Source organism: Eschrichtius robustus, chromosome 10 (assembly GCF_028021215.1).
Source record: "Eschrichtius robustus isolate mEscRob2 chromosome 10, mEscRob2.pri, whole genome shotgun sequence".
Lineage (NCBI taxonomy): Eukaryota > Metazoa > Chordata > Mammalia > Artiodactyla > Eschrichtiidae > Eschrichtius > Eschrichtius robustus.
The window spans coordinates 6,136,352-6,164,009 of record NC_090833.1 but is presented as its reverse complement, the minus strand read 5'-3'; the positions used below and the strand labels follow the sequence as shown (position 1 = coordinate 6,164,009).

General features: G+C 56.4%; 1 protein-coding gene across 2 annotated transcripts in view; it reads left to right on the top strand.

Moving 5' to 3' along the window:
• The window catches only part of NCS1 (neuronal calcium sensor 1), a 61,240-nt gene that overhangs the window by 14,073 nt on the left and 19,509 nt on the right, over positions 1-27,658 (top strand). The window contains exons 1-6 of one of the 2 annotated variants that reach the window (XM_068552998.1): positions 3,351-3,532; positions 10,106-10,130; positions 23,040-23,178; positions 24,865-24,943; positions 26,197-26,285; positions 26,665-26,742. In XM_068552998.1, coding sequence (XP_068409099.1) covers positions 3,376-3,532; positions 10,106-10,130; positions 23,040-23,178; positions 24,865-24,943; positions 26,197-26,285; positions 26,665-26,742 — 567 coding nt within the window. In that variant the 5' untranslated portion in view covers positions 3,351-3,375. Of the gene's footprint in view, positions 1-3,350; positions 3,533-10,105; positions 10,131-23,039; positions 23,179-24,864; positions 24,944-26,196; positions 26,286-26,664; positions 26,743-27,658 lie in introns of those variants that run through there. The other variant, XM_068552999.1, reaches the window with a different exon arrangement.

The following is a 27,658-nucleotide window of genomic DNA, read 5'->3' as shown; positions in this document are numbered from 1 at the left end:
CCAGGAATAACTGAGTTTTAGAAAACTAAAGTAGGCATGTCTACTTTCCAACTTACCCACCTAAATCAAGCATAACACGTGCATTCTATAAGAACGAGTACACACTGAGCGCCTACTATGTACCAGACGCTGTTCTGTGGCTGTGATGTAGGCAGACCCTGATCCTGCCCATGGAGCCCCCAATGATGGGGGAAGGACGGAATTGGAAAATCCGGGCCGTCACAAAGATGAGAACAAAACCACTCCTTGTACTGTTTCTCTGACATCACTGTCATTAACATTTTCACCTGTTCCTTCTAGTCTTTTCTCTATGTATACAGCTATGGTAGGTTTTATCATCCTCAGTTTCCTGACGAGGTTCAGAGAGGTTAACTGACTTGTCCAAGGTCACACAGCCAGGACATGGGAGAGCTGGAATTTGAACCCCCACTTAGTCAAAGCAAGTTGTTAATAGATCAGCAAATATTGAGGACCTTTGCTTCGGAACCCCGGTGGCCCTTTGTTGGGGATTCAGAGAAACCAAAGATTCAGTGGGACCAGACAACGAAGTTCAGGAAGCAGGCAGGACGTTAAAGAAGGTTATTCTCAGAATGTTTTTGTGTGACGTTTTAAACACTGCACTTCTGCACAAGCCCTGCAGTCACCCAGACCCTGGTTCTGGTCCCAGCTCCACTGCAGACTGACTTTGGTCCTTGGGCAAGCGGCTTCAGCTCTAAGGGCCTCAGTTTCCTGATCTGTATAATGGGATAATCAAAATCCTTGCCTCACAGCACGGTTCGGGCACTGAATGAGATTCAGGCGTGCGAAGTGCCTAGTCTAGGACACAAACAGTCATGCCTAGTAAATGGCAGCTCTTTCGTCTTGCTATTCCTGGAAACCACAAGACGAATGACATCTTTCTGTGGTTTTACTTGAGAACATTTCGGCAAAAGTTATTTAACTTACATAGAAATTAAAATCAATGCATTTTGTAACTTTAAAGTAAAACAAATGTCTATAAACGATGGAATAGAATGCAAAATCTGCAGAAATATTTGAGCTAAAACACAAGATTTGAACTACACCTTGTTTCGGTGGTTGCCTAGACTCTGCCTCTCACTCCCGGGGGCAGGGGCACTGGCCTTCTCCCTTCAGGGGGTCTGGGGAAGGCACCTTTGGGGAGCCCTTGGACCCTTCTACCACATGGCCCTGCTCCAGGGACCAAGCGATTTCACCTACCTGTGAGCTTGTCAGAGTGAACATTTTTTTTTTTTTTAATTTATTTTTGGCTGCGTTGGGTCTTCGTTGCTGCGTGCGGGCTTTCTCTAGTTGTGGCGAGCGGGGGCTATTCTTCATTGCGGTGCATGGGCTTCTCATTGCAGTGGCTTCTCTTGTTGTGGAGCACGGGCTCTAGGCACATGGGCTTTGGTAGTTGCAGCACGCGGACTCAGTAGTTGCGGCTCGTGGGCTCTGGAGCCCAGGCTCAGTAGTTGTGACGCACGGGCTTAGTTGTTCCGTGGCATGTGGGATCTTCCCAGACCAGGGCTTGAACTTGTGTCCCCTGCATTGGCAGGTGGATTCTTAACCACTGTGCCACCAGGGAAGACCCAAAGTGAACATTCTTACCCCGTTTGTCAGATGAGAAAACTGAGGCTTGGAGTGGGAAATGAATCACAAAGATTCAAGCTCTATTTGGTAAATCTGAAAGTGAGAAGGGTTACAGCATCCAGGAGAAAGATGGAGCCCAGGGGCCTGGCTCTCCAGTGGAGGTACCGCCAAGGGGCACTTTGATGGGCAGGAGCCGGCTGCTCCCCAAGTCTCACGCACCCCAGTGCCTGGCCCGCAGCAGGTGCTTGGCAAGGGCTTGCCATGGCTTAGGGGTGCTTGGTGTGCAGCCCCCTTCTTGGGGATGACCATCTCCAGGCTAAAGCCTTCTTGAGTTTGGCCTCCAGAGTCAGATGGACCTGAGCTCCCACCTCCACTCCTCTGCCACTGACCATGTGACCTGGGACGAGTGCCTTTGCCTCTCAGTGAAGCCTCAGTTTCTTCATCAGTGAAGTGGGCTGTTGGGGACCCCCCACCTCTCAGAAGAAGGGCTGATGCAGCCCAAAAGCTCAGCCAGTGGAGTAGTCTGGGCCTCAGGGAGGATCCTGAGGGGCCAAGTGGGATACAGGAGATTTGAACTGGGATTTGAGGGGCTCTGAGCAGCTTCTCACACCTGTGTTCCCTTGAGGGCTTGGCTCCTCTCTGTGTCCTGGAAAGTTTCCTAACTTAGCACGGGTCCCACAGCCTGGTGCCACCAGCCACTTGTCCCGCTGCTGCCCCAGTGGCAGTGAGACCCCTGCCATTTAATTCTAATGCCGTATCTGTCGTCATGATAGCCCATGTCTCCGTGTGGAGCACTTGTCACATGCTGGGCTCAACACTTTCAACTCAACCTCCTCTTGTTGGCTCTGACAGCAGCCCTGTGATGGAGGAGGAAACCATGGCTCAGAGAAGGGAGTGCATTGACCGGGGACACACAGCGACCACATGGTGGGTGGACCCTTCTCTGCAAAGGCCAACAGTGGGAGAGAGCCCGGGTTCTTTGGGCCATGGTCAGGTCCACCAGGCCTGAGCTCAGGGTGGCGGAGAGCAGGTCCCAGGAGCCGGGGGCTCAGCTGGCCCAGTCCCAGCCCGAACCCACCCTCTGTGGTCAGGGACCCACCATCCACTCCAGGTTCCTGAAGTCAGGCCTTATGGGCCTGAAGCTTCCCCCAGACCCTCAGGGGGCTCTTCTGCAGATGAAATAGCCCCAGAACTGCTCAGCCATCCTCCTGCCACCCCAGTGCCCTGGCCCCTCTTAGTGCAGGGGATGGGGGCACCGTGAGGGTGTAAGGAGCAGGGCCCGGGAGGCGGTCAGAGCCTGGTCAGCTGGGTGATCGTGGACGTGGTTCCCTCTGTACCCCGGGACCCTGGGCGCTTTGTGAGGGTCTCCAGAATCTCGTGTATGAAGGGCTGGGTGCAGGGCTGGCAGCTGTAGTGGTGGCTCACAGGTCCGATCCTTATCTACCCGTGGATGGCAGTCTGGTGTCCTGGGTCCTGGCGGGCGAGCCTGCACAGCAGGGTGCAGGGTGAGCGAGGCAGGCGGGGCCCCTACCAGCCGGCGCTCAGCCAACGAGGGTGGAAATAGTGAGCCAGGGAGGCTGGGCCACTGCCACCCCAAGGGGAGGGCTGTAGGGTTTGGGGCTCTGGGCACCTCGCTTCTTCTGGGTCAGGACGAGGGGCTCCCGCAGCGCCCAGCGCAGCCCAGACTGCCCGGGATTCTGGGCAGGAGGCCAGGCCTCCTTTCTGATGAAACTCAGGCCGGCCCTGGGGCCCAGCTCCCCTGCAGCTGGGCATTTATGGGAAACAGGCATGGGGCGGGGTGGAGGGCGCTGGGTCCGCTCTCTTCCCGCCCCGGCAGAGGCGTGGGATGGTCATCACAGCGACGGTGACCGTGGCACTCGGGCTCCCGTGCGTGTTACCATGTTACATCTGATCTGCGGCGGCTCTGCCGAGGACTCTTTTACACGTGAGCCTGCCAGCCCCGTCCAAGGTCACCCGCCGCGTTAGTGCATCTGGGACCCAGCCCAGGTTATCTGGCCCAGGGCGGGTGCCCACCCTCCAGTCTCCATACCGCCCCTCATGGTGTCCATGGGCTGCTCCCTGGGCTCGGGGCCTGTGGGTCTCCATCGTCATTGACTTGCTGCCCGCAGGTCACTTCGTGGGAGCCTGGAAGTCTCAGGAGCCTCCAGAGAGGGGAAGCAGCGTGGCCATGGCAGGCAGCCCGAAGTCCCCTGCCCCTCCCAGGGGCACCAGTGCATTTCCACGGGCTGCTGGAAGCTGCTCTGAGAGTGCTGGCTGACGTCAGGGGCTGTGGCCCATGGGTCTGTTACAGCTGGGGGTGGGGACTGATTTGGGGCTGGGGAGCTTGTGGCTCCTGGGGGATTAGAGGGGGCAGCTCTCCTCTCACCCAGCCCTCGGTGTGGCAGGCCCCTGTGGGTGGGAAACCCCACGGGCGTTCAGTGCACTTTCCTGTCCTCCCCGGTGCAGCCCTTCACGCTGGCACAGCCGGGTAGCGTTGCTGCGAGCGGCGGGAGGAGTCCTCTCCCCCTTCAGGGACAGGAACACAGAGGCCCAGACCAGGGAAGTGACAGGTCATGCAGGAGGTGGGCGGCAGACCCCTGGAATCCACGTGCCACAAGACCACCATGCTCTGCCATCTCTCCTACAGACAACTGCCCCTCCTTGGGGATGCTGGGGTCACGGCCCCTGGAGTGGGGGAGTCAGGCTGCTGTGGGGCAGGGGGCCGCATCCTGGCCCACCAGCACGTTCTCTCCCTTCTCTGAAGAAGCTTTGCTAGGAGGGGAGGGACATGACCAAATTAGGGCTGCTGGCGGCTGCTGGATGGGGACCAGATGGGAGGGAGGAACAGAGGTGGGAGGCTGAGAAGAGGCTGGCACAGCCCTGGGCTGGGGTGGGGGACTCCAGGCCGGCCCTGGACAGTGCCCTCGTGCTCTCCAGGGAGCCAGGATGGGTGGCACTGCTGGTAGGGCAGGAACAGGGGTGCTCACAGAATGGGGATCCAGGAGGGGAGTTCCGGTCTGGGATGGGGATCCCTTTGGGCCACGTGGAGCATGAGGGGTCCCTGGGCTGTCCAGAGGAGCCAGAAGCCTGGAGGGAGGGGTGCAGGGTGCACATGCCGCCCCCCAGAGAGCACGTGAGGAGAACATTGAGGCAGGGACTTGGAGAACCCCACTATTTGGAGGCTGAGCAAAGACGGAGAGGCCTAGGGCCTGGGGAGGAGCTGACCGAGGGGGGCTGCACTTCTGGAAGGTGTACAGTCAGTGATGTCAGGACTGATGGGAGGGTGGGATTCAGTGACAAGGGGATGCTGGCGGCCAGGTCCAAACAGCCCCCAGTTCTCTTTTTGTGTGAATCAAACCGGAGGCCCCTTTGCTAATGGTTTTCCTGCAGTGGGGGTGGCAGAGGCACAGCCGACACTCACGCAGCCTTTGTCCCTGGAGCTGGAAAGGGCCCGCAGGACAGTGGCTGGGGAGGGGGGCAAGAGCTCGCACGCAGGGTGCCCTCCATCCCTCCTGCTGCCGCCAGCGCCTCTGTGGGCCGCAGCCCCTGCTTTCTGTGCCCACCATGTTTGAGCTGAGCTTCAATCAGGAGAGAGGTATTTTGCTTTAGGGAAATCAAAATCAGACTCAACATTTATCCTGGGCTCCAGGGACCGGCTCTCGTGTTCGTTCCTGGCAGACAAGAGCTGCGGGAAAAGGAGGAGGAGCGGGGGGCGGCCCGGGAACGCGGCTCTGTGGGTGGAGGGGAGCAGGGGGCCCTGGGGGCACCCCTGCCATAGCTGGGGGGTGAAGGCTGTGCAGGGGCTGGGCCCCTCCCTCCACGCTGAGCCCCCAGAAGGCTCCCTCCCGCTCTGCTGCCCCCAGCTCTCGGGGGAGATCAGCAGGAGGGGAGTAGAGCTCAGCCCCATGCTAAGCTGGGAATTTTCTATCCACCTCTCAAGAAACCTTCCCGATGACTCTGCCAGGTAGGAGTTTGTACCCCATCCTTCAGATGAGGACTGAGGTTCAGAGAGGTTAAGTAACTTGTTTGGAGCAACCCAGCCTACAAGTGATCAAGACAGGTCTTAAATACTGGTTTCCTAATGAGCCTGGGCACGCCAGGCCTGGAGGCAGGAGTGAGCTGGAGAAAGGCAGCTTGTTTGTAAAATTGGCTGAAGCCAGTTTTAATTGTGAAGGTAAACATGTTGTGAGAAACATGTTTTAGGATGTGTTCCCAATCCAGCCAAGTGGCTTGGTGTTGATGTGGGAATCAACAGGACACTGGGCTGGGCTTTGGGGGTGATGCTGGGAGAAGTGCCTTGACTTCTGGGGGCTTAGCATCCAGCTGGGAAGGTGAGGGGGAAAAAAAGGGCTTCCATTGAGTGCTTGCTGGGTGCCAGACATCACACCAAGCACTTTAAGTCCATCCTCCTCCTCTAAGAGAGAGTCTGTTGGTCCCATTTTACAGATGAACAAACCAAGGCTCAGAGGTGTGGGGTCATTCGCCCAAGACCACACAACTAGAGCCCTCTCTGTGGCCCACCCTACTTTACCGATGTCCTGTTACCCCCTTTCCCCGGCTTGGCCCCGGCAGGCAGTGCCCTGTCTGATCCTCTGTTGTACAGTTGATGGGAAGACAGACTATGTGTAAAACAGTGATTCCCACATACGAGGGGAGTTTCCAAAGGGGGCTTGGGAGGGCTTCCTAGAAAAGGGACATCCCAGCTGGGACTTGAAATGTGTGTAGGGGTTACAGGTAGCAGAGGTGAGGGCATGTGTTCTGTGCAGAAGGAACAGCAGGTACAAAGGCCTGGAGGTGGGACCAGTTAGAGGAGCTTGAGGGGGTCACAGGGTTGGGGGAAGGCAGGAGAGCAGGGGCCAGTAGCACTGAAAATGCCTTTCATTCGTGCCGGGCCCTGAGTGCTGAGCCTGGACCCACCGAGTGCTTGGTGGATGCTTGTTAATTTCACACCGGAGGTTGGCTCCGGGAGATGGGGGGATGGGACCAAGCCGGGAGCCTGAGCCTGTCGCTCTAGTATGTGGGTGGAGGGCGGAGGCAGAGGGACCCCATAACTGTCCCTTAGCCCCCTCCTCCCTCCTAGTGCCTGTGGTGGTCGGAGCTGCTAGGGGCGTGCTCCTGGGCAGGACCCTCGGCCCATCTGGTGCTGTGAGGACGGCACACAGGTGGTGGGCTGATGAGGACAAACATTTCCCCCCAACTTTTTATTTTGAAATATCAAGAGCAGCACTAGTGCTGTGAGCACCTGTGTGTCCGCATCTAGATTCACCAGCTGTCAGCATTTTGCCACATCTGCTTCCTCTCGCTTTCTAAATCTGTGTGTGTGTATTTCTGAACCTTTCGCAAGAGGCTGCAGGCATCCTGATCGTCACCCCTAAATGCTTCAGGGCACATCCCGAGGAAAAAGGACATTTTCCCGCATAACCTCCCTACCGTTGCTGCTCCTAAAGAAACCAACAGTGCGTCCATCAGGGCATCCAACTGCCCGCCTGCAGGCAGCTTCCCCCACCAGCCCCGTCATATCCACCATACCCGTCGTAGCTGGTCTTCAACTCCAGATCCAGGACCCAATCCAAGCATTGCGAGCTGCATTTGATGGCCTTGTCTCTTTAGGTTTTTTTTCTGGAACAACCCCCTGCCTTTTTTACCTTTCGCACCCTGACTTATAAAAGTATCCTGGCCACTTGTCTTATAGAATGTCCCCCATTCTGCATTTGCCTGGTTATATCCTCATGATTAGACTCGGGGGGCTTGGATTTGGATGCAGACCTGCCTGACCTTTGGGGAGGGGCTGGGGGCAGGTGGCCAGGCCCCCTGAGACCTGCCTGCTGCCCGTCCCCCTCCAAGACCCTCCAAGATCCTCCAAGGCTCCAGGCAGTCAAGCAGTGGCAGCTGCCGGGCCTGGGACGGTGCCGGGGATACCTGTTTTCTAAAGGTTAATTCGCTTAAAGCACAGGGCAGGGTCTGTCTTCCCCTCCCCAGCTCACAGCTACCTGTCTGCCCCTCCCCAGCTTACAGCTTGGCTGCCTGCTGACCACACAGTGTACTGTGGTGGGACCATTCTAATGGGGCAGGGGGCAGACAAACATGTCTGCATCCTAGGAGCTTGTTGGGTTCAGGGGCTGGTGAGGGGCACAGGGGAGCCTGGAGGCTGACAGGCCCTGGGGGGAGGCTGCTGGGGGACGGGGCGGGGTTGTGTGGTCAGGAGAGCGTTGGGACTTCTGAGCTAGGGGATTCCAGGAAAGCCTTCTCTGACCCTGGGAGGCCTCCCCTAAGGTCAGCAGTGGACCAGCTGCCTGAGCCCTTGCTACCCGGCTCCTGCCGTTTATATCACATGACGCCAAGGTCATACAAGGTCATGCAGCTCATTGGCTTACTCAAGGTGGGTGGGGGGGGCATCCACTTGGACATCCATCCTGGGTTCTGGAGGCACAGTCCTGGCCCCTGGCCCCACCCAGTCACCTTGGGTGACTTCGGGCAAGTAAGCAGACCTGCCTGAGCCTCAGTCTCCTCACTGGGAAAATGGGATCACACCTACCTGTGGGAGTCTTATGCCCGTGAAGAGCACCAAGCACTTTAATCTTCCCAACAAGCCCATTTGACAGATGAGGAAACTGAGGCTCAGAGAAGGGAAGTACTTAGCCCAAGGACACACAGCTAGGAAGCTGTGGTGCTAGGTTTAAACTCAGGCTGTCCAGTCTGGCTCCAGAGTATAAGCCCCTAAGTTCCCAGCTGTGCTATGATGGGACTCCTGTGTCTCCAGCTTGGGTCTTTAAGCATCAGCCCCTCAGACCCTGCTGCCCTTCACTGCCAGGTGTGGGTGGCAGGTGTAGGGCAGCCTACCCTGAGTTAGACCACGGACACTTCCCTCTCCACCCCCCTGCTGGACTCCCTTCCCACCCCCTACCCTCTGCCAAAACTCTCTTGGAAAATTGCATTTTTTTACACCAGGTCTGGCTGTTCCCAGTAACCTACAGCTCTCACTGTTGCCTCGCTCTTTTTGTCAGTATCCTGCTCATGGACCGGGCTCTTCCTTAGCCTCTGATTGGGCTCGTGGGAGGAGAGCGCCGATGAGAAGGGGCCTGGCAGGAGCTTGAAGCCTGCCCCCAGAGCCTGACTGCCAGGGCCTGGCTGGCAGATGGCTGAGCCACAGACCTGAGTTCAGACCCTCGCACTACCACTTCACGTCCTGCCCATTTTGTAACTCAGTTTCCCCATTTGCAGTCAGGGCAGAGTCACAGCTTCCCTGGGAGCATTGTCAGGGCAGCTGAGCCGAAGCACAGAGGCCCACCCTGGTACAGATCGAGGCTCGCAGTGGGCACTCAGGACTTGGCAGCTGTTACGAGCTTGCTTTGAACAGTTTTTGAAAAGTGGCCTCAAGTGTAATCGGGCACAAAGGGTGAGGTGGACCCCCTTGGGCCTCCCTCCTCACTTCTCTGGGAAGGGATGCCAGTTCCTTTATTCACCTGACCTGCACCCAACACCCACCGTCCTGTCCATTCGTTCGTTCATTCATTCATTCATTCTACAGGCCTGTATTGAGCACATCCGTGTGCCAGGCCCTGTGCTGGGGATTCAGGAGTTTTCACACCTGTTCTGATTGAATTCCCAGGACAGCTCGTGTGGCAGGTACTATAACTATCTTTCCCACTTTACAAACGAGGAAACTGAGGCATGGGGAGCTGGAGGTGCTCTCCCAAAGTCACTCCCCACCCCCTCTGCCCCGAGAATGAGTGAGGCCTTAGAGGTGGTTAGATGTTCTTATTCAGTGATTTGAGCGAAATTACTGGTTTTGCTCCAACCTGAACCGATTCAGTACTTTTCATAAAAAAACATTTTTTTGTTTGTTTCATGATTCAATAAAGAATGACTATTTGGGCTTGGCTGGAGGTTCAGCTACTTTATATGGCTCATTCTAGCTTTTGGTTCACCATTCTGTTCTCGTCTTGCCTGTAAAAAGAAGCCGGGACTGATGGCTCTGAGGGGCTGGAGGGATGGGTGGAGGAGGGGAAACTGCTGGGTGCTGCCAGGGCCGAGGAGGGGGCTCAGCCTTTCTGCCCTGGCCCCCCATGTGCAGGCAGGGCAGCTGAGTGCCTGGGGAAGCCAGTGACTTCTGTGACCGTCCTGTCCCCAAGGATGCTAGATGGGGAAGAATTATCTTCAGCGTTGGCCTGGGCACAATAATCCTGCCTGCCCAGCCCAGGACTGCAGAGAGAGGCCAGCCGCTGCCCGCAAGAGGCTGATCTCAGCCGTCCTCCAGGCGGTGCAGTGGGCATCTGGAGGGGATGGGCCAGTGTCGTCCCCTGGGGGGGTTAGACACAGAGCTCCTGACTGGGACTGTTCACCGGGGCGGGCGTGGGAGTTGCAGGCACCTTCTTGTTCAGAGCTGGCTGGTGTCCAGACTTGGGCAGACTGGCTGTGGGCTGGGGTGGGGAGGGCAGGAAGGAGGCTCCCCTGTGTCTGTCTGTCCCCTAGGACGCCTTCCTGAGCTAAAAGACCACTTTTCTCTTTTCTTTTGCAGTTACTGAGAAGGAGGTCCAGCAGTGGTGAGTAGCTGCTTTTCCCCAAACTGTTGGGTGGGAGAGGGGGTGTTGGCTTTGTGCTGATGAGACGGCAGTCCAGCTGCCCAGGACAGCGGCACGTGGAGGACCCTCTGAGAGCGGCTTATCTGCAAACCAGTCCAGGCAGCCTTTGTTCACATCCCTTTGTTCACGGGAGACTGACATAGATCCAGTTGAACTGGGGTGGGGGTGGGGTGGTGGTGACTCCTTGCCTTGTGTGGCATCTCTAAGGACCACCAGTGTTAATTTCAGACCCTGCTCACCCAAGGGAGGGGTTTGGACCAAAAACAAGTCAGGAGACTGGATCCCAGGCCCAGCTTTGTCACTAAATCATCCCGTGGCCTTGAGAAGTCTCTTCTCTAGAGTTCAGCCACCCTGTCTATAAAGTGATTGATTAGAGTGGATCAAGGATGGCAGATAGGTTTCTTTCTGGATGCCAGCTCTAATCAATCCATAGTAGCTGCCTGGAGTGCTGTGTTAAGAAGGATTCTGAGGCTGTATATCATGGAGCAAACGGAAAGTATAGCATCATTAATGCCTGGAAGGTCTGGAATGGATTAGTTATGCCTGCCCTGGGGCAGAGAGGGGAGAGTGGTATACTGTCTGTCATTGTGGAATGTGGAGCAGACAGGGGAGACTCACACATGGTAAGGTGAACCTGAGTTGGGAGTAGGTGAGCAAGGAGGCGAGCTTGGAGACCTTCCAGAAAGTTTGGTGGCTTAGAAATGGACTCTGCACCTACCTCTTCCTATCCAAGTGACCTCAAGTGATCCAACCCCCCTCAGCCTCCGTTTCCCCACGTGTATGACAGGAATGATGAGGCATCAGGGCGACATTCCCTGTAAAGGTCCCAAGAGATGACAGCCTTGACAGTGGTCTTCCGTCGACTGTTCAGATGGGGAGCTGAGGCCTACAGATGTGCCCTCCATCACAGCAGGCCGCAGCGGCCATGGCAAGGGCCCAGGCCACGAGACTCCTGGTGGAGCCCTGCTGGGGGCAGGGCCAGGCTCCCCAGGGGCCACTGCCTACACCTCCCTGTCCTTGAGTCCAGGTGGCAGAGGGGGAGAGTTGTGGCTGCCCTGCTTGGCTCTGCTGACCCCTTGCTGGAGACCCTGGCTAGGTGGGCAGAACCGGGGTGGTGAGCTGGCTGTGCCCCACAGGGGGAGTGGATGCGACGGGAGCAGCTGCCACTCCCTTCTTCCTCCCCCACATCCTAGGACCCAACAGGTGGGCCTGACCTGCCTCTGACCTCATTTTCCACTTCTCCACTTCCCCAGGTGAGCGTTCCAGAAATACTCCTGCTTCTAGGTATTTTTCTTTTTTGGCTGCGTTGGGTCTTCGTTGCTGCGCGCGGGCTTTTCTCTAGTTGCGGCGAGCGGGGGCTACTCTTCGTTGCGGTGCGCGGGCTTCTCATTGCAGTGGCTTCTCTTGTTGCGGAGCACAGGCGCTAGGTGCGCGGGTTTCAGTCGCTGCAGCACGCAGGCTTAGTAGTTGTGGCTCACGGGCTCTAGAGCGCAGGCTCAGTAGTTGTGGCGCATGGGCTTAGTTGTTCCGTGGCACGTGGGATCTTCCCGGACCAGGGACCAAGCCCGTGTCCCCTGCGTTGGCAGGCAGATTCTTAACCACTGCGCCACCAAGGAAGTCCCTGTTTCTAGGTCTTTATCTGTGAGGCTCTCCCTCCTGGATAGCCCCACCCCGCCTTCCCGAGCCTTTGTCACTCACTTTTCCCACCCTTCCTTTCGGGGCCATCTGAACTCCACTCTCCCAAGGCTTACCTAAGTCACCTCCTCCAGGAAGCCTTCCTGGATTCCCCATCTGTACATAATCCCCCTCCTTCCCACATGTCAGCCAGAGGGGTTTTTGTTGAGCAAATATTCAATGATGCCAGGCTTCTGCTTAAACTCTCCCTGGACTCAGGTGAAGTCTGCACCTCTGGCATGGTTACGTGGTTACGAGGCCTGGCTCAGGCCAGCCTTGCTGTGCTGACCCCTCCAGTCTCACTGCCATTTCTTCCTCTCCTCTGCCCTCTGCCCTCTGGCCTGCCCGAATTGCTATCCGTTCCCGAATTCACCTTACTTTCTGGGGCTTCCTGACCTTTGCCTGGGCTGTTCACCCCTCTGGGAACACCCCTCCTCCTCTTTGCTTGGCCACCACCTCCTCACCCTCAGGCCTTCTTCCCTGAAACCTCCTGAGCCCCCAGGTTGAGTTAGGAGCCTCCTCTGACCTCCCACAGCCCAGTGTCACAGCCCGGGACACACCAGGCACAAACAGGACACACCTGGGACAAACAGCAGTTACAGGTCTGCGTCCCCCTTCGCCTCCCCTCCTGACCTTGAGGCCGGCTCTGCCCTGTTCACTGCTGTGTCCCCAGGGCCTGGCCATAGCAGGTGCTCAGCACCCATCCGGCACCCCTAGGTGCTTCACATACGCATTGTCATCGACTCCTGGGTGCTGTCCTGGGGGTTGACATGGTTTATCATCTCCATGGCGATGGGAAAGCTAAGCTGAGGCTCAGAGAAGGTCAGAGCAGGGATGAGGGCGAGGTCTGTCCTTGCGAGGTGGCAGATGCCTCCCCAGTGCTGCTGCGTGCTGGGTGCGCTCTCAGATGTGGCCTTGTTCATTTTGTCCTCGTAGTCACCCAGAGCGGTGTCCCACCACGGCATTCCCTAGACGAGGCTTCTGAGCCCCAGGAGGTGCAGGGCACACCTGAGCCCTGGCATCCTCCCCTGCTCCCCTGGGTCTTCCCCAGGAGAGACAGGAGGCAAAGTGGCCAGAAGGGCTCCGGAACCAGGGCTTGAGCTGAGCAACCTCGGACAAGTTACTGGACTGCTCGGTGCCTCAGTTTCCCCATCTGGAAAGTGAGGGTAATAATAGTCAAGCTTTATAGGAATACTGTGAAGAATAAATGAGCTAATTCATACACAGTGTCTGGAACAGAGCCTAGTAATAAGTTCTCTGTTTTGTTAATAATGCTAATACTACTAATAACACTGATCAGTACAACCATGGAGGGATCCTGAGATTGAGGGTCCTCTCCTCATTATGTAGGTGGGGAAACTGAATCCCAAACAGGTGGAGGGATTTTTGTTCCTTCATCAAGCTGACATCTGAGCTATGACCTGGACAACAGGACTCAACCACAGAACAGTGTTCCAGGCACAGGGAACGGCAAGGACAGAGGCTCAGCAGTGGGAAGGGGCTTGGTGTGTTTGAAGAACAGCAGGGAGGCCAAGAAGGCCGGCTTGGAGGAGGCAGTTGAGGCTTCTACAACAAAACCAGGGCCCTTGTGATGCCCAGTCCTTGCTGTAGGGGAACTCTCTCTAAAGAGCTTATAAAGAAAAAAAAAGATCTTTTCTTTGCCACAAACTTCCATGGACCTCAAGTAAATGCCCTTTGGTTCATTTTGGTGGTGCCTTTCTCTAACCCTCCTGGGTCAGCCCACCACCTACCTCACTGTTGTATCCTAGAATGGTTATACCCCACAGGACGAAGGTAGACTAGGGATGGTTAAACAGCGACACTCATACCATCACTCTCCCCACCTGTGTCCACAGCAGACATCAGTAATGGATCACAGATTATGGCACTCTGGATCAGTCTCCTCCAGTGCTGTGGGCAGCCCGTGTAATTATTCTTAGCACACGAAATGAACCAATTTGTAATCCCATGATGGGCCTACACCTCCCTGCTTCCCTGGGACCATAACACAAGCCTGCTGGGTCAGAGGCCAGATCCATGCAGCCCGCTATCCCCTCTGTCCTTTGCACAGGAGACAAATGGGACAAGCACCTGCATCCCAAGTGCCCTGGCCCATTTCAGAGGACCCTTTCTCACCACGGCCTCCAGCCATGCCCCTTCATGTCCTAAACGGCTCTCTGGCACCTGATAGCTGGGGAATGCCTGCCCTTCCTTGGGAAAACTCAGGTTCCTGAGCCCAGACTACCAGGGTAGCAAACAATTTAGCACCAAACCATCTGGGGTGGGATTGGGAAATGGGAGGGAGGGGCACACGGAGAGCAGCGGGGCCGCAATGGACAGAGTTTTCCGATCACACCTGTGACATGTGTGGGTGGATTCAGCCAGGGCGGCTTCAGTTTCCTCCTGTGTTTCTCTCTCTCTTGTTTAAAGCCCTTCATGGCTTCTTCCTGCACTTAGAATAAAGACCCAGCCCCTTTGCCTGGTCCTCGGGGCTCCCCAAGGTCTCTGGCCTCACCCTCTCCCCGGCTTACCAGGCACCAGCCACACTTACTGTCCCTCAGCCATGCCACGCTCCTTCCTACCTCAGGGCCTCCATCCTTGCTGTTCCCTCTGCTGTTCCCTCTGCCCCAGATCTTGGCATCTTCGCTACAGTGTCACCTCCTGGGAGAGGTCTGCACTGACCACCCTGCCCCTGTTTCTCCAGCCTGGTATAGGATCATCTTGTTTGGTGCTGACTTTCAGTAGCTGCTCCCCAGAATAGGAACCAGACCCAGGGGTCTTCTGTGACTCTGTGACTTGTCCTGGGCCACCCAGTGAGCAGAAGCAGAGCTGGGCATGTCCCAGGTCCTCCAGGAGAGCTGAGGCCCCAGGTGGTCAGGAGCGCAGACCAGGCCACAGGGATGTGATGCCTGAGCCGGGCCAGCTGGGCGCTCACCTCACCCCCGGCTTCATGCTGGGCACCCATGGTGTCATCTCCACTGCTCCTGGCTCTGTATTTGGCAGAGACGGGAGGAGGCTGGGGCGTCGGGAGGTGGGGCCAGTGTCAGGTCCACAGCCAGCCCGAGGCCCCCGCCCACCACATCCCTTCCTCTTGACCAAGCTCCATTCACCACAATGGAAGATCGGGAACCTCGATGGGGACTGACTAGGAAACTATAGCAGGTCCCAGGCCCTTAAAGGCGATCGTGAAATTGTGATCACCTGGAGGGTGAAGGGAACGCCATCCCGAGGGGGAACAGCAGGGCACAAATAGTGCCCCAACACAGTTCCATGATGAAGAAAGTGTGGACCGAAAAGAAGATGGAAAGGAGACTGGCCAGAGGCTAGAAGTGGGTGTGCTGGGGGTGGTGGCATCATGGGTATTCTTTTTTCTCTTATATTTTCTATTTTACAAGTTGTCTGTAATGCTTTTATTACATTTATAATAACCAAATAACCCGATGGTATTGTAACAAAAATAGTGGGCGGAAGCAGCAGGAATTCTGCAGCCGCCTCCACAGGGCCGGCTGTCAATCCTGGACCCTCCTCCACAGTCACAGCTGTGGGTAAGGAGGCCGCCGCCAATGCCGTGGGGTCAGTCTAGGAACAGCCCGTTTTACAGATGAAGAAACTGAGGCTCCGAAGGGCGGAGATACTTGTCTGGGTCTCACAGCTGTGTGTGTGTGTGGAGTCTGGGTCCAGCTTGCTGGCCTCCATGGCCTGGGCTACGGGGGCTCAGCTCTGCTGGCTCTGGCTTTGGGAAACCCCACAAAGCTGAAGGCGGTGGAGGATGGGGGGGCGCGGTGAGGAGAGAGATGGGGGAGGGGAGAGGAGCAGGGAAGAGGCCTCATCCTCATGGATGTGTTTGAGCCCCTCCTCCAGGATCGTCTGAAGGCAGGTCTCCAGGGAGCTGGGAGGGGAACGCCAGGGGAAGGGAGGTGTTTGAAAAGATAATGGGAGAACAGTTTGCCAGGGCCGCTGTGGCAATCCCTGATTGCAGCTGGGGGTTACGCTTTATTATTTATCCATCTATTTACTTCCCACTTTCCACACTGCAGAGAGCAGCATCTGCCACACCTAACCCTGGCGGGGAGGGAGGTGGGCATGGAGGGCTATGCGAGGCTTGCTTCAAGCTGGGTCCCAGAGGACAAGGCTCTGTGGGAACTGCGAGCAGTGAATTCCAGAAAGTCCTAGCAGGCTGGTGCCTTTGGGGAACCAAGGCCCTGGCGGCGTTGGGGATGCTGGGGGCCACAGAGAACGGGATGCTGAGCTGGAGTTGGACCCGTGCCTCATGGCCAGCGTGCATTTATGCATTCTCTCATCACTCATTCATTCATTCATTCGCTCCCTCATTGCTCCCTCATGCCTTCATTCACTCATTCATTCATTCATCCGGTCACTCATTCACTCCCTCATTCATTCAGTCACTCATTTGCTCCTCATTCATTCAGTCAGTCACTCCTTCATTCATTTATTCACTCCCTCATTCACTGCCTTACTCCTTCATTCATTCGCTCACTCCCTCATTTGCTCACTCCCTCATTCATTCTGTCACTCATTCACTAATTCATTCATCTGCTCACTCATTCCTTCATTCATTTGTTGGTTCATTCATTCCGTAAATCTTTACTGAGCACCTATTATGTGCCAGGCCCATGGCCAGCACTGGGGGCGGCAGGGACTGGGGGAGACGAGGTGCTGGAGTCACCTGGGGGACACAGGCTGGCGCAGTGGGGGGCAGAGGCGGGGTGGGAAGCTTACAGGGAGGAAGCCCAGCGTTGAGTCGGGAGTGTTTTATAAGTGGCGTTCAGCCTTCAGTGTTTTTATGAAATGACAGCTTTCTTTTTTTTTTCCCTTTCCCTTTTAAAGAGGCTTAAGAATGCAGTTGTCAAATCTGGGATTTTCTTCTCCCGTCTCCACCCCGTCGTGGAGAGCTGGTTCCCAAGCACAGTCAACCATGTCGAAAACCTGTGCTCTGGTGGCTGGAAACTGTGTATGGAGCTCAGGAGCCGCGCCACGTCCCAGGCTCGGTTCCACAGCTTCTCCTGCCATCCCCAAAGAGAGTTGAGACCCCTGCTCTAGAACACGGTTGTGGGAGGGGTGGTCTCCATATAAATTCCTCAGAACGTGCCTCACCCCCCCTCCCCGGCCTAACCTGCGCCAGCGACAGTGCCAGGACTACTGCTGCTTCCACCCTTGGTCTGGAATCAGGCAGAAGGCACTGAGGAAAGCAGGCCACGGAGGCTTCGGGCCTCGCTGGTGACTGGCCGCACACAGAGGCGGTGGCAGGTGTCCAGTTGTGGCCCCCCATTTGCTAGCTGTGCAGCTCCAGTAGATATTTACTGAGCACCTGCGGTGGACCCTGCAGATTCGGGGTGAGCTAGAAGACGGGGTCCCTGCCTTGACAGACCCTGTGGTGCACTCACTGGCCCAGGCATCATACAGGCTACAGGCACAGCTGCGAGGCCCAGGCCAGGGACAGGGTGCTGTGAGTGTGTCGACCAGTGTGTGTACTGGAGTCTTGGGTGGCCAGAGCGGGCTTCTCTAGGGGAGATGCACTGAAGCCAAGAATAAAAGGGGGAAGGAGGAGGGGAAGGAGTGGGTCGGGCAAAAGAAATGCCGTGTGAAGGCCCTGAGCCAGGAGACTTAACAGCCCCCAGCCTCAGTTTCTCCATCTGTACAATGGGCATAATAATCCTCCCCTCCTGGGCCTGTTGGGACGATTTGGTGAAATGGTGCCTGGAAATCACATAGCTCCGTGCCCGGCTCTCAGTAGGTCCCTGTTATTCAGAATCGCAGATCACTGGAAGGCAGACACTGGGGAAGACCCTTCCCTCCGCTTTGTGGGGGTCCCCAGAGACCATCTAGCCCCGTGGTTCTCCACTGGAGTGGTTCTGCTCCGGGGGGATATTTGGCACTGTCTGGAGACACTTTGGGTTGTCATAACCTGGGGTGGGGGCGCTTCTGGCATCTAGCACGTGGAGGCCAGGGATGCCGCTAAACCACCGGACAGACCCCCATCACCAAGAATCATCTGGCCCCAAATGTCAATGGCGTGGGTGGAAAAACCCTGATCTAGTCTAAGTCACTTATTTTACCAGCAGGGAAACTGGGGGGCATTGCAGGGAAGGGGTTTGCTCGGGCCCCTCTCACAGTGAGACAGGATGGGCCAGGGCTGGAGCACAGGGCAGGCCCCAGAGCAGGTTTCCAGGCAGCAGCGTGTCTGAGGAGAGACGGGGTGGGGGCGGGGAGAGGGAGAGGCCCAGGCCTGTTGGAACCTGAGCCTGGGTCAGGGATGGGGCTGCAGTCACGTACATCTCTCAGTCATCCTGGGATAGAATTCTTGGGCAGGAACTCTTATTTTTTAAATTTTTATTTATTTTCTTTTAACATTAAGGCAGCTACTATATTTTGAACAAGAAAGTGGCATAAGCAAGCGAGTGTCCCCCTAACATGCCAGTTTGTCCCCCATGGCACCCCACCGCCCCCCAGCTTCCCCCGTGTTTTGGGAGAAAAGCGTCTTTTCTCTGCCCAGTCCTGTCATCCACTGTCACCCCTCTGCACAAGGCAGGCATGGCCTCGCCTGGTATCTGCTTAAAGTCCAAAAATTGTCCAGATGGGGCAGCTAAATGGCTGCATTTGGGGAGATGAAATTCACTCGGTCAGAGCTGGAGGCACCAGCTGACACAGGGCCACTGACCACTGATCCTGAATCAGAGAAATGAACGGATTTGCCCAGATTTCCACAGGTGCTTCCATGTACAAACAAGTTCTATAGCTACTTCCATTAAAATGTATTCTGATCAAGCAACCTTGCAGAGGAAAGCTCACCTAGCCTCAAGTCTATAACACAAAAGCAAGGAGAAAATGACAGATTTTCTGCTGCCATCACATCTGGAACCTTCACAAGGGGGGCCGGGGTGCATGAGGCCCCAGGGCTCCGCTGGGCTGTCTGCGCCAGAAATTCCAGGTTCTGCCTCCGGGCCTCGAAGTTGTCAGCCGGCTGGTTGTATGCCGTCCACACTGGGTCTCCCACAAACAGCCGCATGGCTTTCTCGTATTTATTCTTGTCCAGTGTGAAACGGTGGTAAATCCCGGCAGGGAGAATGATCACGTCTCCTTTTTCCATGAAGATCCGGATCCACCTGTCCTCTTTATCTCTCACGTCAGAGTACCCACTGCCGTCCCAGATGAAGCGAATCTTGTCATCCAGGTGTAAATGCTCCTTGTAAATCATCTTAATCTTTGCTTCGTAATTTGGTAGTTTGTCTCTGCCTATGGTTATTATGTCCATCCAGGAGTAGTTTCTCTCTTTTCGGATCTTTTCTAATTCTGGATCATTCTCATATTCGTTAGCATCCAATTTCCAGTAAAGGACCCCGAGCCCGCACAGCTGCTCCAGGCCGACCGGGCGCACGGGCTCCGTGTGGTGGAGCCACAGCGGGTTGTCAGCCGAATCGTCCGTGTACCAGGCCTGCACCGTGGCCGGGCCGGGGGCACTGCCGCCTGGCCCCAGACCTGCGCCGCGACCTGCTCAGGCTGGTCTCAAGAGCTCTGTTATTAAGCCGCAGCTCCCTTGGGTGCCTGCCTTGGGGTGGGGGTGTGTGCCTGGGGTGAGTGTCCTGGCTCAGCCCACCACGGGGCTGAGCTGCACCTCGGAATCGGACCATGGCAGGAAGTCCTGGCCTCAGAGCTGTGAGGACTTGAAGAGCAAATTTGGGGCCTGGGGCAAGTGGGGCGTCTGGGACAGACCTCCTCCTCTCTGCTCCAGCGAGACAGGGTGCCCCGCATCTTCTGATGATGACCGATGGGGTTATGCAATGTTTGGGGAGCAGGCTCTTGGCTTTCCATGGGGCTGGGGCCAGTGCAGCCTGGCGAAGAGGGAGACTGGGAGGCAGGAGTCCCGGGTGTGAGCCCTGTTTCTGCTGCTAACTTGCTGTGTGACCTTGGGCCAGTCTCTCTCCCTCTCTGGGCCCCCAGTTCCCCATCAATCCACAGAGGGGTGGGCGTATATCTGTGGTTCTCTAACCATCTGCACGGAGTTCTCAGGTTCTGACCACGGTCCCCGGGGCTTAGGAAGAAGACGCCTGACACCTGGCCTCTCCCTCTCTCTGTGTGTTCATTCATTAATTCATTCATTCAGCTCATTCATTGAACTCACTGGGCATTTACTGAGCCCCCGTTATGTGCCAGGCGTCAGGGCACTGGGAGTTCACTGTTGAGTGGAGGACACAGACTGGTGGCAAACATGACACAGCATGGTTCGTGCTGCGCTGGGGTCGTTCAAGGGATGGGGGAGCAGATGAGCATTGCGGCCCCCTGGGGGCCTGGGCGGACGTCCTGGAGGGAAGCCAGGACCTGGTGGATGAGTGCATTAGCCAGGCAAAGAGGAGGAGGATGTGTTTTGCAGGCACAGGGACCTGCAGGCCCAAAGGCCTGGCGGCTGGATGGCATGGCAAGCTCTGGAAAGTGCGGCAGGGTGTGGAATATGGGCGGCGTGGGGCGGTGAGGGTGTGTGGCCAGAGGAGGCTGGGCCGTCAGGCTGGAGCTAACCTTCATCGATCGGGCCCCCGAGGGGTTGGGCCTGCTGCTAATGGCACCAAGGGGGCTGGGGCCCCACAGTGACAGTGACAGTGACAGTCTCTGCAGGGGAAACCAGATAGTCCCCCGGAGGCTCCCCACCGAGGCCAGCCTGCCTGTACCCACCTGCCCCCAGTAAAGCTGCAGGGCCCCCCGCGGCTGTTCGCAGTGCTGACAGCTCCCGCTGCTGCGGCACCTGCGCTGCCTCCCCTCCTAAGAGCCAGGCACCCGCAGGGACTGGGCCGCGAGACGCCTCTGGGCGCCTTTTGTTCTCCCTTTATTGTTTTTAATAATCTTTTCAAATTACTCAAGTGACACACAGCCATTGTGGGGAAATAGGAGGCTCTGGGGGACACGACGGGAAGCGATGTCCCCCCTCTGGCCTCCAAGGCCGGCTGTGCCCCCATGTGGTCATCACGGCCTGGTGCCGGGCCTGTTCCCTCCTCCTGCCCAGGGACCCGTCCTGACCAGGGGCCTGGGGTCATGGACCAGATCTTGGCTCCGAAACGCTCCTCTCTGGCTCTGCGTCCTGGCCCAGATGTGAAGGTTTGAGTCTGGAACACCCAGCTGGGAAGGAGGCTTCAAGGGGAGGGACCCGGAGGGGCCGAGTCCCTTCTTGGTACCTGCTGTGGGAGGGGCCCTGACCTCTGTGCCTCAGTGCCTTCATCTGTGAAATGGGGATCACTGAACCCACTGAGCAGGGCTGAGTGGCGACTGCAGGAGGAACCGCCCACGAAGGCTTAGTCCAGTGCCTGGCACAGGGACTGGTGCAGGCGGTGGTGAGATGGGGCAGTGATCCTGGTTACTGGGCCGGGACCGCCTCCCTGGGCCTCTGGCCCCTCGAGGTGCCCCAGGGGGTGGGTGGGGAGGCACGCAGAGGCCCAGCCATTTTTTACAGGCTCATGCTTGCTGGGGGCACTACGGGAGGGTGGGTGTCCACGGCAGCCCAACGCCACGCCCCACTCCATCTCCCAGCCTCGCCCTCACCCCTAAGGAACCGCTGACATGTTAGCAAGAGTCTTGTCTTGCTTTCTTTCTGACGTCTGACCTTGATCACTTAGGCCCCAGGATTCCCAAGCCTCCCTCCTTCCGGTGCCCTGCGTGTCCCTTCACCCAGCCTGGGCCCCTTAGCTTGTTCTCTGATGGGTGGAGGGACAGTGGCTTCTCCACACGCTCCCTGTGTATACGGCCCTCAGTCACGGCGCCACCAGCAACTTTCCCGGGACGTGACGGGAGAGTGGCCCTGGCTAGACCAGAGAACAGTGGGGCGGTGGGGGGGGACGTCTTCAGTGAGCCCGTGTCTCTGAGCATCTGGCCCCATCAGTGGTTACTTCGAACCCCACCTCAGCTCCAGTCTGGGCTGCAAGGACTTGCAGATCTCCCTGTCTCAAAGCCTCAGTTTCCTCATCTTTAAAATGGGCTTGGGACTTCCCTGGCGGTCCAGTGGTTAGGACTCCGCGCTTTCACTGCTGGGGCCCGGGTTCAATCCCTGGTCGGGGAACTAAGATCCCACAAGCCACGCGGCCAAAAAAAAAAAAAAAGGGCTTCATCATAGTACATTTCTCATAGGGCTGTTATGGGCGTTCCAGGAGAATAAGGTTTGCAAAGTTCCTAGCAGAGAGTGGTCCAGCAGAGGTAGCAGCTGGTAGCTGATAATAGCTGACCCCTCTCTCTAGCCCCGCTTTGTGCTGGGAATCCTCCTCAGAGGAATGTATGTCCTGGTTGGAGTTGCCAAGCTACACGCAGGAGCCAACTTATGAATTGATTTAAAAGAACACATTGAGGTCATAATACTAAAGATCGTGCCATTGCTTATTTTTTACGTCCAGCCCTGTGCCAAGTATGCTACATCATCTCACGCAGTCCCCACAAGATGGATGTGATAGCTGTCCCTGTTTATAGATGAGGAGAGTCAGGCTCAGAGAGGTGAAGGCACCTGCCTGAGGATGCAGCTAGCAAATGCAGGACTGGGATTTGGGCTGCAAAGCCATGTTGCCATCAGCTGGCCGGGTATCTGGAGGGTGTCTGGGCAATGGGAATGCAGGGTGGGCAGGTCCAGTTGGAACCCACCAGGATGCCCTCCCAGTTTGCTGGGCGGCTCCCGCGTCATTTACACAGTTCTCTGGGAACACAGGCAGGGGAGCGGGTGTCTGCACACTGTGGGGTGCAGGCATGTGGGAGGAACCAGCTGCTGGCCCCATATGGTGGCTCTGCCCACCAGCGCCACCAGCGCCACCAGCACCACCTGCCTGCCTGGCTCCGGGAGGGGGTCAGTGGAGAGGGTCGGGGAGGGGGGAGTACCTTGTGCGACAGCGGGACTTCGGGGAGGTCATTCATGCAAGTTTTGTTTTAGTCGCCTGTGTGGAGCAGGGGGCCGAGTGGCCAAGTGACTCTTAGGCCTCTGGGACAGATGAGGCTAAGACAGGTGTGGCCACCTGTCCCAGGTCACACAGCTGGTGAGAGGCAGAGGTGGGATGAGCCTGTGCCCGTGGAGTCCAGGTCTGTGCTCACAGCCCCGTGTGGCGCTGTCTCCCGGGACAGGGATTCACAGGCTTCCAGGGCGCTGGGCAGGAGCTCCCAGCAGGTGGGTGATGCTGGAGTCTCCTTTACCCTCTCTCACCTGGTCTCTACCTCCAGGTACAAAGGCTTCATCAAGGACTGCCCCAGCGGGCAGCTGGATGCAGCGGGCTTCCAGAAGATCTACAAGCAGTTCTTCCCGTTTGGAGACCCCACCAAGTTCGCCACATTTGTTTTCAACGTCTTTGATGAAAACAAGGTGAGCTGGGAATTGACAAGGCCTGTGCCAGCCCGGAGTCCCCTCCCTCCGGCGGCAGCCTGCGCGGCTCCACACCCACGCTGTCCTGCTGATGTTCCATTCCAGAGAAGGAACACACAGACATGTGCACTCACACATACATATATACACACAAACGCATGCACATGCGTGCACACCCACACGTGCTTATACACAGATGCACACAAACGCATGCATGCACACACATACATGCACTCATATTGTACACAAATGCATGCACGTATATACATTGCAGGAGCTCACACATGCACAAGGAACCCACAGAGCTCCGTGTATGCACATACATACCATGCACACAGACATACATGTATACACACATGCACACATATGTATACCTTGACCCTTTTCTTACATGCACAAAATGCAAATGCCTCCAGGGATAATAACAGGATTTATAATCATAACTGACATTTACTGAACATTTACTATGTACTACGCTCTTTATGTGGATTTTTTTAAAAATAAATTTATTTATTTATTTTATTTTTGGCTGCATCGGGTCTTCGTTGCTGCACACGGGCTTTCTCTAGTTGCGGCGTGCGGGCTTCTCACTGCAGTGGCTTCTCTTATTGCGCAGCATGGGCTCTAGGTGCACAGGCTCAGTAGTTGCAGCATGCGGGCTCGGTAGTTGTGGCTCGCGGGCTCTAGAGTGCAGGCTCAGTAGCTGTGGTGCACGGGTTTAGTTGCTATGTGGATTATTTTTAGTGAGACCTTACAACCAACTGCCTGTAGGGGTGCCTTTTAATTGCCCCCATTTTGCAGATGAGGAAACTGAGAATCATATAATACGGGCTCTTTTGTGCCTGGCTTCTTTCACTGAGTATCGTGTTTTCAAGGCTTATCCGTGTTGCAGTGTGTCCCTTCCTGGTGATGGCCACCCTGACAGCATATCCACCATTGGGGCATCTGCAGTCCTCCAGACTCTGTGCCACGCTGGCATATTTCCTGGCTCTCTTGTATTCAAGGTGGACGTACTGTAACTTGTTTCCACGCTCCACGCTGTAGGGCACTCGGATTTTTTCTGCTGTGTCACGCCCTGGCTTTCTCTGCAGGTGGCCTCAGCTGACAATCACACTGCCTGGCCCTGGGAAGAGCTCTGGCCTCTCCGGACCTCAGTTTCCTTATTTGCAAAATAAATAGGATTGAACAGTCCAGATCCCCACCTTTTTCTAAAGCCCCTGAGCCTGTGGTTCAAGGCCAAGGAGAAAGGGGTTTCTGGGTGACTCCTGCCCAGAGGGTCATGTGTGCTGGTGGTCCCTCTTCCTCCCACCAGATGTGGAGTGTCAGGCTCTCCCTTTGGCCTCACCCTTTTCCTTGTCCCTCCTGCCTGGCTTTCCCCTTTTTTTTTTTGGCCACACCATGCAGCTCGCGAGATCTTTGTTCCCCGATCAGGGATCAAACCCGTGCCCCCTGCAATGGGAGCATGGAGTCTTAACCACTGGACCGCCAGGGAAATCCTCTTTTCCCATTTCTAATCCTACCCCCTCCCCCTCCCCTTCCTTCTCCTGACCCTCATCCCTTCACTCCCGCACTCTCCACTTGGGTGTCTGGTACTTGCTGCCGCCCATCACCACCTGCCCAAGGTGCAGCCTGACCAGGTGACTCAGCGCTAACTGAGGCCCACCCCCACTCCTCTCTCTCCTGCAGGACGGGCGGATTGAGTTCTCTGAGTTCATCCAGGCGCTGTCGGTGACCTCGAGGGGAACCCTGGATGAGAAGCTGCGGTGTAAGTCCTGCCCCCTGGGCTCTATGGGGCGGCCGCTGGGCGGTCCCAGGCGGGAGGGAGGCCAGCTACCTGGGCCAGGTCATCTGTCTGGGGCTGAGAGTGGCACAGATGTCCTGCCCTTCCAGGTCAGAGGCAGTTTCTTGGAGGAGGCCAGGCAGGAGGAACGTGTCTTCCTTAGATGCGTGGACAGATGGGGCAGGAGCAAAGGGGCATCCGAGCAGGTGCAGACATGGGACCTCGGGCAGGACAGCGTGGAGTTAAAAGACCCGGTTCCAGGGCTCGATCCACCACTTAGGAGGCTGTTTTGATGACTGATCTCATGCATTCACTTATTTACTGGTTCACCCAACAGATGTTGACCAAACACGGCCACGTGTCAGTGCTGGGCAGAGGCCAGGACCCACGGGTGCATCAGATAGACGGGCACCTGCCCTCGCGGCTGTCAGTCTAGCTCAGGGACCTTATCCGAAAGATCCCAGAAAACTGCAACCGAGGCAGGAAGAGGGAAGTGTGAACCAACAGGAGAGGAACTGACCCTGTTATGAGTCGGGAGCTGAGCTGGGAAGGGTGAAGGTGCCAGGGAGGAAGGAGGGAAGAGGGTTCCAGGCAGGGGAACAGCATGTGCGCGGCCCTGAGGGGGAATGAGAGAAGGATTCAGAGGGGAGAGTGTGCGGGATCGTGCTGCTGCGAGAGGGAATCTGGAGAGAAGATGAAAACAGCTGGGCCAGAACTCACTTCCCACTGAGACACTTTCACTGCTTTGCATCGGCACCGAGAAAATGCGGCAGTTTCTTTTTCTTTCTCTTTTTAGGAATAAAAGAGGATTTTATTTATACAGAAGCTCCTTCCCTCCTCCCCAGGCATATTATTTTATTTTCTAAGTTGATCCCAGCAGGATACAGTGTAATTGTGGAAAGGAAGTGGGCTGAAAGGAGGCAGAGGCCGGGGCATGGGGAAGGAGAGGGGGGCCTTTAGGGCTCCTCCTGGGGTCCCCTCCCTCCCTCAGCTCCAGCTCCAGCCTCAGCTCTCGCAGACCCAGTGCCCCCTCCTTTTTATATTTAGGGTTTTTTTTTAATAACCCTAGTTGAAACGGCGCATGTGTTCCTGTAGTGCGTGCGCATGCGCGTGTCCCGTCTGTTTTGATGTAAATATTCATTGATTGGATGAGTAATGGGGCTGTGGTACAGGGGCGGGAACCAGCACCCCCTGCCCCGGGCCGGGGGGGTCACTCTGCCCTGGCTGGTTGACCGCAGGGGCCTTCAAGCTCTACGACTTGGATAACGACGGCTACATCACCAGGAACGAGATGCTGGATATAGTGGACGCCATTTACCAGATGGTGGTGAGAGGCCCGGGTCCTATGGGGTAGGGGGAGGCAGTAGGGGCGTCAAATTTAGTGATTGGGTCTGTCCCAGAGGAAGCACCCCCGTAGGACTGCTCTCCCGACCGGGGCAAGCGTTGGCCAGGCGAGGGTCACTGCCTGGGGCCGCTCAGCACATCTGCAGTTGGGGTGGCAGATGGGGGCTGGGGTGGCAGATGGGGGCTGGGGTGGGCGGGAGGTTCCAGAGCAGAATTACAGATGGCGGGGGACATTGCGGGGAGTGGGAGGCAGAGGCGGTCATCATCTGGAACCCGCCCAGGTCTGGGGAGCATATTTTTGGGAAAAGGGCCCAAAGCCCAGAGTGCCAGGAGCCAGCCCCCACCTTGTCTGTCCCTGGCAGGGGAACACAGTGGAACTCCCCGAGGAGGAGAACACCCCCGAGAAGAGGGTGGACCGAATCTTCGCCATGATGGACAAGGTGAGACCCCTCCCCGGAGGCGCCACTGACCACCTAGGGGCCTGGCTCGAGGCAGGCAGCACACCTGGTGTGACGTCCACTGGTCCGGTTGGCAGCCGTCCCCTTCAGACATCCAGGGTTTTAAGTAAATTTGTCCAACACTTTCTCTTTGATCAACTAAGATTCTTTATTTATTTTTTAAAATTAATTAATTAATTAATCTATTTTTGGCTGCGTTGGGTCTTTGTTGCTGCGCGTGGGCTTTTCTCTAGTGGCGAGAGCAGGGGCTGCTCTTCGTTGTGGTGCACGGGCTTCTCATTGAGGGGGCTTCTCGTTGCGGAGCACGGGCTCTAGGCGCATGGGCTTCAGCAGTTGTGGCTCGCGGGCTCTAGAGCGCAGGCTCAGTCGTTGTGGCGCATGGGCTTAGTTGCTCTGCGGCATGTGGGATCTTCCCAGACCAGGGCTGGAACCCGTGTCCCCTGCATTGGCAGGCGGATTCTTAACCAATGCGCCACCAGGGAAGTCCCAAGATTCTTAACCTTTCTAATTTTTTGCCATGGACAAGAAATTTGGGCATTCTGGAGAAGTTGTCTGTGGACTTCTCAGAGTAATGGTTTTAAGTGCATGAGATAAAATCCACAGGACTAAGAAGGAAGCTATTTTGGAATTCAGCTATCAAAATTTCTTTTAAAAGAATTTGTGATGTGGTATATGAGCTTCTTTATGAACACATCGGATGATGAGATATAGTGGTTTAAGCGCCCCACAGTTTCGAATCGATGATATGTGCAGGTGATGCCTACAGCAACCGTGGAGTGTTATAAAAATGCCTCAATCCCCACAGTTGACAAAGTCACAGGTACTGCTGGTTCTGTGGGAGATCGTTACCTAGATTCATTATGGAAGGAAGAGCTAAATTTCAGTTATAAGTTAGCGA